Genomic DNA, 14911 nt, shown 5'->3' with positions numbered 1-14911 from the left:
GGGACGGGTACAGAACCCCAGTGGGGTACAAGGTGTGCCTTTCAGGGGACGGGTACAGAACCCCAGTGGGGTACAAGGTGTGCCATTCAGGGGACCGGTACAGAACCCCAGTGGGGTACAAGGTGTGCTATTCAGAGGATGGGTTCAAAACCCTAGACTTCACCACTATACAATGTATACCCGCAATGGAATTCAACTAGTACCCTCTAATTCTATTAAAAAATTTTTTTAAAAAAGGAAAAAACAAGGAAGGTAATATCCAGCTTTGCATGTACAATTTACATAAAAATTGCATTATTAACAATTCCATCACAAGTTTTGGAATTCCAGAGGAGCTTGGAAACATCCTGGCTTCCTCTTGAATGCATCCAAAGGAGAGTGAGGGAAACCACTCTGTGTGTACAGCACACAGGCAGCACCTCTCTCCAACCCCACGCTACGTGATACCTGAAATCGAGAGTGATGAGTAGTCTCAATGCAGTCCTGGCGGGAGGATAAAGTGACCCAGTTCTTCCTGATGGCAGTTTTAGTAATCATCAAAAGAAGTCTAAAACAGATGAACATTTCACCTTGCAATACTGATTTTGGAAATTAGTTTTAAAGGTAGAAAGATTTCTCCAACAAAGGTGTTTATCCAAGTGTTTATATATATCAACAACAACAAAGTAAAAAAGGAAAGAAAATAACCTAAAAGTTAGATCAAACTGACTTTCAAAATAAATTCCTTTATTTTAAAATAAAACAAAACCACACAATAAAGTTATACTGAGACATTATGAAATATGTTATTAAAATATTTATATATTTAAAATTTGCAAATTTTATATTACACTTAAACATAATGCTATTAAAATATGTTAAAATGTTATTAAAATATTTATATATTTATAAATTTGCAAATTTATATTTATAAAATTTTTTTGAAAAATTTTTAAAACTCTAAGAATGAATTTTGAAATGTGAAATCTTAGGCGTGTCTGTGAGCATTGACTCATATTTCAAACTAGGGCTACGGGGGGACCTTTAAAGTCTTACTCCTTCACATTACCCCCCAAACCACATAGAACACACCCCTTGATTCAGACGCATGTTCACGTAAGTGGTTCCTTTTCTCCCTTCCCCTTTGATCAACCAAATTGGTTACCTTTCATTCTAACAGTGGTTTTCAAGCATAATTTCAGCAACAAAGCCCTTTTAAACCTCAGAACTTACAAATAGCCTTAGATGATCATAATAATAATTGCAGGATGTATGTAGCTTCCCACGGGCCAGGCTGTGTTCTGAACCACTCTCTGACAAAATCTCCACCAACATCCTCCGAGTGGGTGTTGTCACCATCTGTATTTTGAGTGGTTTACAGAAGATAACAATTGCCTCAATTGTTCAGATGAGCTGCTTTGAGGAATAAGATGGGGCTGGAGGTCTGCATAGGGATGTCATACTATTGTCATTTTTAAGAAATAAATGGCATTTTCTTATAATGGCATGTCTTCCATTTAGATTTTCAAAATTTTATTTCTAAAAAGTGTTTGGAAATATGCATGCTTTTTTTTTTTAATTCATCATGCCAGGCTGGGTCAGAAAGGCATGGAATGAGTAACTCTTTGCAGAGTCGAATGTGCTCAGGCATTTCCCACTGGGTCAAGGGCTAGAAACGGGCATCTGGGTCACAGCCCGCTTATCAGCTCAGGGGGGAGTGTGAGCACAGCTGATCTGAACGGTTTCAGCTTTCTCAGAGGAGGCCCTAAGTGTCTGTCTGCTTCAGTACTTCATATACAGCTGCATCCTGGGCCTCATCTCCTGCTCCGTGTTCCTGCGGGTGAATTACGAGTTGAAAATGTTGATCATGATGGTGGCGCTGGTGGTCTACAACATCATCCTGCTCCACACCCACGCCCACGTGCTGGGGGGCTACAGCCAGGTCCTGTTTGAGAGGTGAGCCACCACCGCTTCCTTCCCCATAGTTCTGGGGTGTGGGCAGCAGGAGTGTCCGGCATGCACATTAGTGATGCCTCTGTCACTGATGCGTGGCTGTGGGAGAGCCTTTCTGAGTGATGGGCAGAAAGATGCTGCGTGATTTTATTATAGTTACCTAGAATAGGTATTACCAAGTACAGTTAGAAGATACGGAGTGGTTTGGGGAGCGGGTTTGTGTTAAAATCGGTACTATATGCTGAGTATTCAGGCATTTCAACCTCAGCACTGTTGACATTTTGGACTAAGCAATTCTGTGTCAGGGGGTGGGGAGGGAGGTCCTGCATGTGGCAGGTTGCTCAGCAACATACGTGGCCTCGACTCCCTGAATGCCGGTCACAGTCTCCCCACCCCAAGGCTGACTATAATAAATTTCCCCCCAAATTGCCACAAGTTCTCAGGAGCATAATATGGACTTCATTTCAGAACAAAGTACTGAAAATGCGTAGCCACATTCACCAGTGATCATGTTAAATTTCTTAGTAGAGATTTCCTAAAACACCATTGTGAGGAAGGGAGACTGTCAGCCCGGGAAATCCTTTGCTCTGTGACGAATTTGACTTCTAAGAAAAGATAGGGTTGTGTTAACTCTCTCAACCTGAGGAGCAGGTGCCCAAGAATGATCCTGTCAGGCTTTTCCCTCAACGGAGGAAAAGCTTTGCTGTTATCAAAGCAAGTAGCTCAATTGCAATCCCCTCCATACTGTTTCTGTATTTATTTTAGCCAAAAAAAAAAAAAAAAGTTCTTAAGTATTTACATATATTTGCTGCTCCAGATAGATGGTTTGTGTTGCCAGCAGTGTCGGGAACATCTCCGCGCTGTGTGAACACCTTCAGAAACACAACTGCTGCTGCCCATTCTCCTCGCCTGATTTAATTTTTATCATCCTTCACACCATGAAACCCTAATAATCTGTAATCGAGCTCAAGGCAGTGGAGTTGCAAAAATGCATAATTGTATTAAGGAAATTTTATGATTCCTCAGCCAGGATGAGAATGAAGTCAGAAGTTAATTTTCCAATAAATTCTCAAAATCACCAACCAAACGTGCTATAATATTTCTCTACGGTATCTAGAGACCTTGTATTGTATTCTTAAATAAATGTGACATTATTGATTTTCACACGTAGCTGATGCTGCTGCTAAATCTCCCTTTATTAAGTTTAATGCACCTGAATGTGTTATGCACCTGCAGGCAAGGGGGCAATCAGATTAGCACGTTCCTGATGTGCAGAGGATCGTGTCTGGGCCTCTGTGAGGCACTTGGACAGAGCACAGTGCCTCGGTAGGACCGGGCACAGGAGCACAGGAATTAGGCTGAAGACAAGGAGAGGGGTTTTTTGTTTGTTTTTGCTTTTTGTTTTCACTTTCAGAACACTTCATTCTATGCAAGTTTTCCTGTCTTTGCTCTCTTGGTTTGTCATTATGATGACCTGAAAGCTGGGCAGGACGGGCTCCAGCAGCCTCCGTGATGCCTGCCTTCCCTTACAGCAGCAAAGCCGGCTCTCTCCCCATGGGGATGCAAGTGCTACCTTCCAGCACTTCCCAAACCAATTCCTGCACAATCTGGCACAATACTGCCTGAAGCCTCCTTCTGCCAAAAGATTAGTATCATTGACATAACAGCAGAATAGCAGAATGCCTCAAAATTAACAAGTCTTCTGTAATGTCAGTTTAAAACTAGCCCCAAGTGAAAGACGCTTCCAGGGGACGTTGGAATTCCCTAATTTCTCCAACCTGGGTGTGGGGTTGGTACAACCTGTGAGTCATGCCAGAGGCAAAAAGGTTCCATGTCAGCGTTCTCTTTCTCTGTTCTGAGATTCAGGAGCTTGTCCCTCCCACATAACTGATGAAGATGTCCTCATGCTCTGCCCGTTTTATTGGTGCTAACACACTGCTTTATGGTATGGAAGTAGAGCCTTTAATGAAAACAAATGTGCTGGCATCGCCTGGTGCCTTGACAGAGACCGTCTCCAAACCTCAAAGCCAGAGGTGCCCTCCGGGGAAGGAGCTGCTGAAAGGATGGCCGGGCAGCATCACCTGTGCCAGTCGAGCCAGTCTGTCACTGAAGTCGGGCCATTTGCTCCCATCCCTTTGGTGACCTGTTTCAGGGCTTGGCATGCTCACACCCTTTTCCCTCCTGGCTTCCTGCTGCTTCTTCTGTTCTTCCTTCTGGGCCATGTCCTGCTGCCCACTGAAGACCTGCTGCTCCCTGGTGTGGAGTTGCTCCCGGCAGACCTGCCCAGGCTTCTGCCTTTCACCCCTACCCTCACCATGTGCCCAGGACTGGGCAGCTTCTCCGTCCCACTTTGCCCTAGAAAGGTGGAAAGCATCCCTCCTGTTGTCTGTTAGCTCCTCTCCTGGGATACACGTGCCGAGGACCTTAACACTCCCTCAAATCAAGCAGAAGAGAAAGTCTGAATCAAGGACCCCTGCTGTGTCCAAGGTGCCTGCAGTCACGCCTGGCACACTGGGGTCAGAAATCATCTGCTGACCAGGTGAACAAAAGCAGGTGTGTTCCTGAACACCCAGCATCGCCTTCTACCGGCTAAATGAAAATGCTCTGCTTCCCTTTCCCCTGAAGACACGGTGACGTCCCAGTCACTGAGCTGTGTCTCTACAGTATCCATGGTCAGACTTGTTATACTTCTACATTTCAAAGGAACGTTTGGCAAGGCCATCGCTGCTTAAAGGCAGTGGCCATCTTCTCAACACAAGTTTGGACAGGTGCCCTGAGTGTGAACTCGCTGTGAACCCCAGCGGCCAGGACATTTTCAAAACAAAATTGCACACTGACCATGGACAAGCCCACAAGACAATGAGATCAGTGGAGTGAGCAGAGAATGTAGGAGAGGTAGGTGTGTGCCAGAAACATTCCAGATCAGCAAGTAATTCAGAATGATATTAAAGATATCCATACAGATCCATAAGTGTGGAAAGCAGACCTTCAATAGGAAAAAAGACTTACTTAGAGAGAGTGCACCATTAACATAGTCCATTAGGATGGAGCCTGCTGGGATATAATTCTGTTAAGTCACCCCCTGGGAAAAGAAACACAGAAGTTTTCTAATGTTCAAAAAGTCCAGAACAAGATATTTCCTAATTCTGTGGTTTTCATAGCAGTCTTTTCTATTATCTGTGAGTATAAGATGTTTTGCTGAATTCATCACTAGCAGGCCCAGTTCCTGTCCCTGACACCGTCCCCCAAAGCGTTTAGCTGGAGCTGCTGAGAACACAGCCGAGAGTGTGACATGCTCTCCCAGGGGCCACCACTGCGATGGCAGCCGATTCTGCTAGACGGTGTCTTTGTCTGAACATACTTCCCATTCCCCTGACAAAGCCTTGCTAGGAGTCTGCAGAAACACTGGCAGATTCTTCCTGCCAATTTGTTTCAGAACTCGGAAGTCTCAAGGGATGTGTGTTATAATATGTCCTACAGACCCAGCCATTGTGTTAACTTACCTACAGGCTAGAAAGGTACCTTTACTTCTAGAGGAGGGCGGCAGACAGAAGAGCTAACAAGGAGTCTTACAGACTAACCAGCTCTGTGCTGGAACTTCAGCCTAAGAAAATAAAACCCTACGGACAGCACAGAACCGTGGTGCTTAAACCGCAGTTATACCCAGGGCTCACAGACAGTGCTTGGCGCTGGCAGAAATGATTGCAGAACTTTACTTCCCCGCCTTAGCAACAGCTCCCTGACAGGAAGAGCAGTGAAGATGCGCGTATCACCCCGAGCCACGTATCACCCCGAGCTGTGAGCTGGAGGCACCTTCAGTGCAGAAGTTTGCTGCCTGCCTTGTTGCTCCTGCATCTCAGGGAATTCGCAATGGCTAGAATTCTGACAGTGTCCCAGTTAGGGATCGGTGGGTGATGAACTAATGAGAAGTGTTGTGGGAGAGCTAGGGAGTCCACCCCACACGGAGGACGGGCAGAGAGGTCTGCCTTGGTGACACAGGAGGGGAGGCCAGTCCCCTCTGCTGATGCAGCCGGACTGAGCAGCAGAGCGCATGCCTGGACGTCTGAGCAAACCCACCACTTCTCAGCCAGACTCGCATGAAGATTCACTGGCAGGGCAGACAGCAGTCTTTATTTTGCCTTCCGCATTTCAATCTCCACATTGGTTTTCAGGGGTGTTTTGTTTTACTTTGTAATTAAAGTTCCAGTCCTGTGCTAGCTCACGGTCAGTGACACAGTCATCCTTGTGACATCCTCAAATTAGATGAAACTTTAGCTTTTTGCATCATTTGACATCAAAGATTCCTGCAGGTTCAAAGGTCTCTTATGGGCAAAACCTAGCATCTCCTAATCTAATGGTGTAACACAGACACTGCCAAGAAAACTCAGAGTGAAGTTAGCTGAGAGCCGTGGGGGATTACACTCGTGGGAGGGCAGACAGCTGTGACGTGTCTCTGCGGGCCTCTCATTATGAGTCGTGAGCTGCAGGGGTCAGGGTCCTGATTTTTATCCCAGTTAGTGACCTGGGAAGGTCTGATGGTGGTTCAGCTCATCTCCTGTTAACAACTCAGCAGAAACGAGGTTTCTTTGGATACTTTCTCTCTTTTTTTTTTTTTTATTTCAGGTTAATGTGAGGGTACAAACAACCAGGTCACGATATCTGAATTTGTCAGAATTTGTTAGGTAAAGTCCTTCTTGTAGTTGTGTTGGATACTTTTTTCTGAAAAAAAAAAGAACAAAAACAAAAACTCATTTTACCTAGAAAATGCCTGGACTGCTTTCTCTCCCAAAAATAATGAAAATGTATTTTTTAATCTCACCTGAACTGTTTGCCTTCAGGTTACAAGCTATTCCACCAAGTAATACCTCCATCTCTCCCACCCAGCTTATTGGGTTATTTTGGTCTTCTGGACTCCTGAAACTTGCAGGGAGAAATGTTTATTCCATTAGCAGCTTCAGGTGGAGAGCCGGCTGCAAATTAGTGTGTGGCTGCAGGCGTGTTTGGGTTCTGAGTCCCTGGAGTCTGATTTTTAGATGTGAAAGTAAGAACAGTGATGTGTTCTGGCTGCCGTTGTCATCGTGTTAGAAATCCTAGTGTAGAAAGTTCCTCAGTCAGATTAGCCACGTCTTCCCTGCTTTCCAACTCACTGAGGTGCAACACTAACACGTGAGAGTCCAAGGTGGATTTCATCCTTAAACACAAAGGATACAAAGAGAGAGGGAGAAAGAGAGCACGTGTCTCTCCCATCCCACTAGCTGTCCAGCTGTCATTTTTATATAAATGGCTAACCCCATTGGTGGGTTGAATTGTGTCCCCCAAAAGCAGATAGGAAGTTTTAATTCCCAGTTTCTCAAAATGCGACCTTATTTGGAAATAGGGTCACTGCAGGTGTAACCAGTTATGATGAGGTCATGCTGAAGTAGGGCAGGCTACACCCTATGTGAGCTATATCCTTGCAAAGTGGCCTCGTGAGGGGGCAAGCGGACAGGGAGACTGCTGGGTGATGAGATTGGAGTTCCCTCGCGGCAAGCCAAGGAAAGACAGAGATGGCCAACAAGTCACCCCACGCAAGGCCAAAGGAAGCAAGAAGTCAGTGCAGGTTTCAGAAGGAGCCCGGCTCTCAGGACACCTGGATTTCAGACTTTGGCCTCCAGACATGGGAGACAAGAAATTCCTGTTATTTTAAGCCACCTAGTTTGTGGCCCCTGGTTACAGCAGCCCTAGGAGATTGGGGCAGGCATCCACACGACTGCCTTATCCCTGGACTGGCTGAGGAGTCCTGGGATTTTATTCTCCCTTTACGGGAGAGAGGCCTGCAGGAGGAGTCGGCTGTTCTTCTGTGCTAACTGAAAGAAGGAAGTTTTGAGAAATCTAAGTGAAATCCAAGAAAGCCAGATGGAGTTCTCCTAGGTGGACAGAGAATTTCGGAAGAGAGAAAAGCGCGGTGTGTTGACACACCCACCAGTCAGCTCTCCAGGTCACCGTGCCTCCCTTCCCTGAGGTCCATGTAGAGCTGAGCTTTCAGATCCCAGTGGGAGACTCCCCTCTCTCACTTCCTTCACGTCCCCACCTCCACGGGCCACTGTCCTCGGGCAGATGCAAGGTCTGGAGACAGGTGGAGCAGGGTCCTCCCCACACCGAGGTTCAAATGCACTGAAGTGAGAATGATTTCTCCAAATACGCTGCTTATGTGTAGCTCTGAACAGCACGGAAGGCCTATATCCACCCCTCTGTCAGGAGAGGACCCCGTGCTGGCTCCGTGTCGGACCATTTCAGACATTGATCCCTTAGCTAGACAGACAAGAGAGACCTGAGTTCTGATTTTCTGCACTGATGAAGCTACTATAAAATCCTGATGGGGTGTTAGCATCTTCCTTTTAGTTTAGGGCTTATGTGGTGGTGGCTGGAAGATGGGATGTCGCAGACTCTTTCTCTGGGCCCTGGATGTATGAGGTCATGTGACCATCATCAAGCAGCATGAAAATTAAAACTCATCCTGCACCAGCTGCTCAGGACGCTGGCTGCATCCTGCTGCTGTCACTGACTTCTCAACAGAGTAGTGTCCGGATAGTCAAGATAGGGAAAAAGTGAGTTCAAAAGTCACTGAAGTCAAAATTGTTTTTAGACCCCTGCACCCTCAGTCACTCCATCCGTGTGGTTACACGAAGCTGGTGCCTCAGACTAGAGCAACCACGTGTAACTTCATTTGTAACAGTCCCCAAGTTATGGAAGACCCAAGTTACAGCATTCCATATGAACCAATGGGCTCCCCAAGGCTTCCCATAAGGATGATCTGTAATTAAAGCATTAAATTGATAATTCAGGAATGAGTGTCTTCCAGGCCTGTGAACAAACAGGCAGACGTGAGCCGCTCTGTGACACGGCATGTTCGCCCCACCAGCACTCTGCTGTTCACACAGCCCTCACTCGAAGCAACGCTTTCGTCTTAATTAACTTTCTCATTGAATTTTGTGAGTCTGTTTCCCCTGACCCCCACAGCCCCAAAAGGAAAGTCCTCAAAGAGCAAGGTGTTTCCCAGAGAGCCTGCAACAAAGACAAAGGTGATTACAGCAGAAATAATTCAGCTTTGGGAGGAAGGCCAATGCCCTCCCTCACGGGGAAGGTGTTAGGCCTCAGACTGTGGGAACAGTTTAAAGGACAAAGTGAGAGCGACGTGTGAAAGCAGGGCTCCCGGAAGAGCATCAGTTTTCACTGCAGAGGAGCCGGCAAGTTACAGAAGTGGAAGGTTATTAGTGATTTACTTAGGACAGTGGTTCTCAACCTTCCTAATGCCGCAACCCTTTGATACAGTTCTTCATGTTGTGGTGACCCCCAAGTAGCAACAAAAATAATTGTATGGTTGGGGGTCACCACAACATGAGGAACTGTATTAAGGGGTCGCGGCATCAGGAAGGTTGAGATCCATTGAGTGAGGACGTCAGAATAGCATGCTGTTCCTATTAGCCTAGGGTTGATTCCACACTGAGGAGTTTTATTCTCCTAAATTCTATCTAAATTTTTTGTATGAGTTTCTTTTATGTTATATTTATTTGAATTAAAAGAAAGAATATAGGCTTGGCAAGGTAGCTCACAAGGTATAATCCCAACACTCTGGGAGGCTGAGGCGGGTCAGTTGCCTGAGCTCACAAGTTCAAGACCAACCTGAGCAAGGACAAGACCCTACCTCTACTGAAAAATAGTTAAAAAAAAAAAAAAAAGAAAGAAAGAAAGAAAGAAAATAGCTGGTTGCCTGTGGTGCCAGCTACTAGGGAGACTGAGGTGAAAGGATTGCTAAAACCCAGGAGTTTGAGGTTGCTGTGAGCTATGATGTCAGGCACTCTACCCAGGGCACAGAGTGAGACTCAAAAAAAAAAAAAATTAAAAAAAGAAAGAAAGAGGCCGGGCACAGTGACTCATACCTGTAATCCTAGCAGTCTGGGAGGCTGAAGTTGGTGGATTGTCTGAGCTCACAGGTTTGAGACCAGCCTCAACCAGAGGGAGACCACATCTCAAAAAAAAAAAAAAAATAGCTGGGTGTTGTGGCAGGAACCTGTAGTCCCAGCTACTCGGGAGGCTGAGGCAAGAGGATTGCTTAAGCAAAGAGTTTGAGGTTGCGGTGAGCTATGATGCCGGAGCACTCTACCAAGAGCGACAATACTCCTTTCTAGAGCATTCTCTGAGCTCTCAAGCCCTTCAGCCTCAGGGACCAGGCGATCCTGTCTCCTTCCTGCTGGACCCTGCCTCCCCTTCGGCCTCCCCTTCTTCTCCTTCCTGCTGGACCCTGCCTCTCCTCTGGCCTTGGGGACCAGGCGATCCCGTCTCCTTCCTGCTGGACTCTGTCTCCCTGTGCACCTGATGCGTTCCTTCTGTTAATAACATTCTCCAACCTGCATTTCCTAATCTTTGCTTCTGTAGTTAACACTAAGAAGCCTGAGTCCCATTTGTGAGGAGTCAGGCTGTGTGCCGGGGATACAGGTATTTGATGTAGTGGCCAAAACCACCTGCAGGGTGGGCATTAGCAATGCCCTTGGGCCATGTGGAAAGTGAGGGCTGCTGGGGGTTATCCACAGCTCAGGATTCGATATTCTCCCCCTTCAAAGCCCGGTGGGCTGGGCTATTGGGTGCTACCCACATCCTCCTGTTATCTCATCAGCCTGAGAACCCTCCACGGGGAGTCTGAAAAGTCACAAAGCAAGGGCAACGCAAAACGGAAAGTGATGACCTGATGTTTGTGCCTCACTGAATCTGATCTGTGGCGCTCACGGGACACGGTGTCCACACATAAAGAGCTTTCATTTTTCAGCTCTGAATCGCAGTTACACGTGGGGATAATTCTGTGTGAGGACACGCGGGAAACTTTGTCAGCTGCTGCCTGGGACGCTGTATTGAGGACAGAGGCTCCAGCCAGCACAGGGGCAGCCTGGGCAGTGGGAAGGTCCCACGTCTGCCTGGGTCTGGCCAGAGCAGGCAGCATCCCGAGCACTTCCATCTCTATTACACCTTTGTGATACAAAATCATATGAAGGAGTAAAGGGGGCCCACTGGAAAGTTCTATGAGAATGGATATTCGTAGATAAGAGTAGCCAGGAGAAGTGAAGTTCCCTGATTCATTTTTATCCCTTCCTGATTGCACATTTCGACACACTATCTTTTTCGAGGGTAATAACGAAAACATCGAAGAAACCATGTATCTAATTGTCCATATGAAGCCTAGAAGTATAAAGAAAACGCTATTAATATTCTTCTATTTATCTTTTTATATTTGTTGTACCTTGATATAAAGTAAGAAGTCTACATTATTTTAGACTGTGCTCCCAAATTAGGAATTTTTTGATTCATTTTAAATGCAATCTGGGTTTGAGACAGACAGGTCTGCAATGTGTTGCTTGGCCGATGTGCAACACAGACAGGCATTAGAGGTTCTGAGGCTTGTTGATATCAAAATTCTAAGTCTGTGTGCGTGTTGTTTTGTTGTATTGTTGTCTGTCTGTCTGTCTGTCTGTTTTTTACTAGACCAGGCATTTGGAAAGACCTAAAGACCATGGGCTCTGTGTCTCTCTCTATATTCTTCATCACACTGCTTGTTCTGGGTAGACAGGTAAGAAGTCTGTTTTTTATATACTGTTCATATCATTTCCCTAAAGGGCTGTACTAATAATGCTTTGCCGTGCATTGTAGTTAACGTTCATGCAAATGAGTGTTTAAGAATCGGAATCTTCTCTCTTAAACGTAAGTAGCACAGGTGTGGGTGCTTAGAGACAAAAGAAAAGACATTTCTCATTTTGCCACAAAAACCAAACTTGGTGAATGGCAGAGATGTGAATTAATTAATTTCTTATTAAATCTTAAAATAATGTTATGGGTTTTATAAGCCTGCAAAAGTGTTCCCCCAACAGCTGACACTATATGAAAAATATCTCGTCTGGAGCTTCTCTGCATTTCAGAATGTGTGACCTGCTTCTTCACTTTGAAGTGGGTCTGGATACCTTTGCTGTGATTGCAGTCATCCCTAGAAATACAGTCCTCGGTTAATAAGTTTTAATTTTTTCATGCATCTTTGGGCCCACCACCCCACCTGGTCTCCCAGTAGATGCTGTGGGTGCAGGATTTTTAAAGATAATTATTTTTCCCCTGTCTGAGCACAAGAATGGTAACCCAAAGACTACAAGACTCACCCAAAGCCACACTGCTCTGCCTCAACAAAAGTCTGCTTTGAGATCTATGATGAGTAGTGTGAAACAAGCAAGATAATCATTTATTTGGAAATAACAGATGAGGAAACAATGAGAATTAAATTACATACATATTACTAAATAGTTAAGTTAAATCTGTGGCGGGTATCTGAGAGGCACAGTACAGACCTGTAGGTTGCGGCTGGCTTCCAGTTCTTCCCACTGGGAGATGATTCATAGTTGCACAGTTCAGTGAGCTGAGTTCGAATCCACTGTCCTCCTCTTCCCAAGTAGTGTGGCTGCATCCTTCCCAGGAGCTCACCGTGCAGTCTTCACCCATCTCCTTGGGGCTGTCCTGTCCTGCTGCAAAGCTGTTCAAGGTCCCTCTCTTCACATCTACCCCACTGCCCTCCCCTGCCTCACTGCCGTGTTCTCTGTTCTGAATTCTTCAGCTTGTAGTTCTGACAACTTGTCTCATGTCCTCTTCTTTCTCCTGCTACCTTTTTTTTTTTTCCTTACTACCGCCCAGCTTTCTGTCCTCATTCATACAGCAGGCGTGTCTTCCCTTGGAAAGCCCATAATTGAGATGTGAAAGAATTGGGCTTTCTTGCATAATGTCACCTCAACGACCCTTTCTCAGGAAACAATGTGGCCACCTGCTCTGAAGGTTTTTCTGTTTCTCCCTTTCATACCGACAGTGCATTGGCCTGTAGTTTCTTTTGCTAGAACTATCCCTCACGTTGCTTCACAGAATAAATTTTAAAAACCCAGATTCAAATTGAATTTTCTCGACTTTTTTATTAGTCACTGAGATGATAAACATTCAGTGCCACTACATAATTGTGATTGAGTCCACTGGCTGACAGTTGATCCATCTAAAGTATCCAGTATTATGATTGAGCATTAATTTTATACAAGTGAGTTGATACTAGTCTTATAGGGAGTTATTTTTTTATAGTTAAAGTAACAATAACATTTATATCTATAGACCCAGAAAAAGTGTTACTCCCTCAAGAAGCAGCCATTGTTTATAATCATCCTTTAACCACTAGGTAGCTGTTAATCACCTTCTATGTAAGGCACTATGGGAAATACCCAGGCGAGGCAGAAGTTGACCTCAGTCCAAAATCATTAAAAGAATGATTTACTAAAGTCCCAAGGCTTCTGAGCCAAGAAGAACATTGAGGTCTGCAATGTAGTGCTTCCATCCATCTGTCCCAAAACAAAAAAGCTGCCCCGTATCTGTCACAAACAGCTGCCCTGTATCTGAAGTCAGCGCCACAAGGGTGCATGACCTCAAAGTTAGTGTATTTCCTGGGTGGTTTATTAAGTGATAGTAAAAACATTTTGCAACCTATTTTCATTGTCATTTGTCCTATGGGAACGTTGCCCTATGACTATTTTTTTTGAAATGATGGAGATTTGTTTGCTTTCTGAGAAAGTTAGTAGACCATCACACTAGGTATCTCAGTAGCCTTCATGAAAACTAACATATCTATTGCACAAAAGCCACAGTGCCCTGTGTTGTACTTACATCTGGTTTATGATAGATATGTTAGGTGACTTGGGTCCTTTTTTGAAGAGAAAAGAAGCCATTCAAGGTGGGATGCCATCCAGATACGGAACCCAGAGCAGAGAGCACAGGCTCACAGTGAGGATGGGAGGTTTAGAATCCAAGAATAGGCAGAATCACATACTGGCCTGTGCTCCAGCTCAGTGGCCAGTTCCTCTGTCCAAGTAGAAGACGTAAAGTCCTCCAGATCTTTGAGTTGTTTTCAGAACCAAACAAAGTCACACCTTCCCTAGAGATCGTGCTAGATGTAAGACTCAGCAGTGAGGGTCGCGCAGTCCCAGATGTGGCCTGGATGGTTCTCCATTGTTGAGAGAGCCAATGAAAGGCAAATTCTAATGTCTCTATGGGGACTCTTGACCCTAAAAACTTCTAGAGTATCCCCAGACAGAATCCAAGAGATGGGAGGTTCTGGAAGCTGACTCTGGGAAGCCTGGGTGCCGATCTCCTGCCCTTCTCCTCTGTCCGGCTGCTTCCACTGGCTTTGTCTGTCCTGCCCTCTGTTGGACGTCCTCACATTGCCCTTCCCCTGTGTCTCGTGGTCAAGTCTCCCCCTCTTTTTCCTTTAAGGACACCAGTCATTGGATTTGGAGTCCGCACTAAATCCAGGATGATACCATCCCAGGGTCCTTAACTTCATCACATCTACCTACATAGACTCCATTTCCAAATCAGATCACATTCACAAACCCTGGAGATTAGGATTTGAAACTATCTTTTGGAGGACACTATCTAATTCATTACATCCAGGTTGGGATAAAAACATGTATCTTCCTTGTGGGGCCCTTTGTGTGAGTTTCTACTATGGTAGCTGCTTATACATAAAGGACTCTAAACAGATTGCATTGCTGGGGAAGATGGTAAACAGATGCTGAAGGATGATGGATGGACAGATAGGTAGATGCTGAAGACAGATGATGGATGAATGGACGGATGGATGGATGGGTAGATAGGTAAATCATGGACGGACAGATAGACAGACAGATGATGGATGAATGGACGGGTGGGTAGATAGGTAAATGATGGGTGGACAGATAGACAGACAGATGATGGATGAATGGACAGATAGATGGATGGATAGATAGGTAAATGATGGATGGACAGATAGACAGATGATGGATGAATGGACGGATGGATGGATGGGTAGACAGACAGATGATGGATAAATGGATGGATGGATGGATGGATAGGTAAATGATGGATGGACAGATGGACAGACAGATGATGGATGAATGGA

The 14911-nt window shown here is 45.4% G+C and overlaps 1 protein-coding gene across 1 annotated transcript in view; it reads left to right on the top strand.

Annotated features, from left to right (window-relative positions):
* Positions 1–14911, top strand: part of ADCY2 (adenylate cyclase 2) — a 398303-nt gene that overhangs the window by 350082 nt on the left and 33310 nt on the right. The window contains 2 exon segments of the mRNA XM_003789554.2: positions 1766–1935; positions 11446–11530. Coding sequence (XP_003789602.2) covers positions 1766–1935; positions 11446–11530 — 255 coding nt within the window.

This window comes from Otolemur garnettii, unplaced genomic scaffold (genome assembly GCF_000181295.1).
Source record: "Otolemur garnettii isolate 467f Iridium unplaced genomic scaffold, OtoGar3 scaffold00033, whole genome shotgun sequence".
Taxonomy (NCBI): domain Eukaryota; kingdom Metazoa; phylum Chordata; class Mammalia; order Primates; family Galagidae; genus Otolemur; species Otolemur garnettii.
The sequence above is the reverse complement of the archived record's forward strand: the minus strand, read 5'-3'. Positions and strand labels throughout refer to the sequence as shown.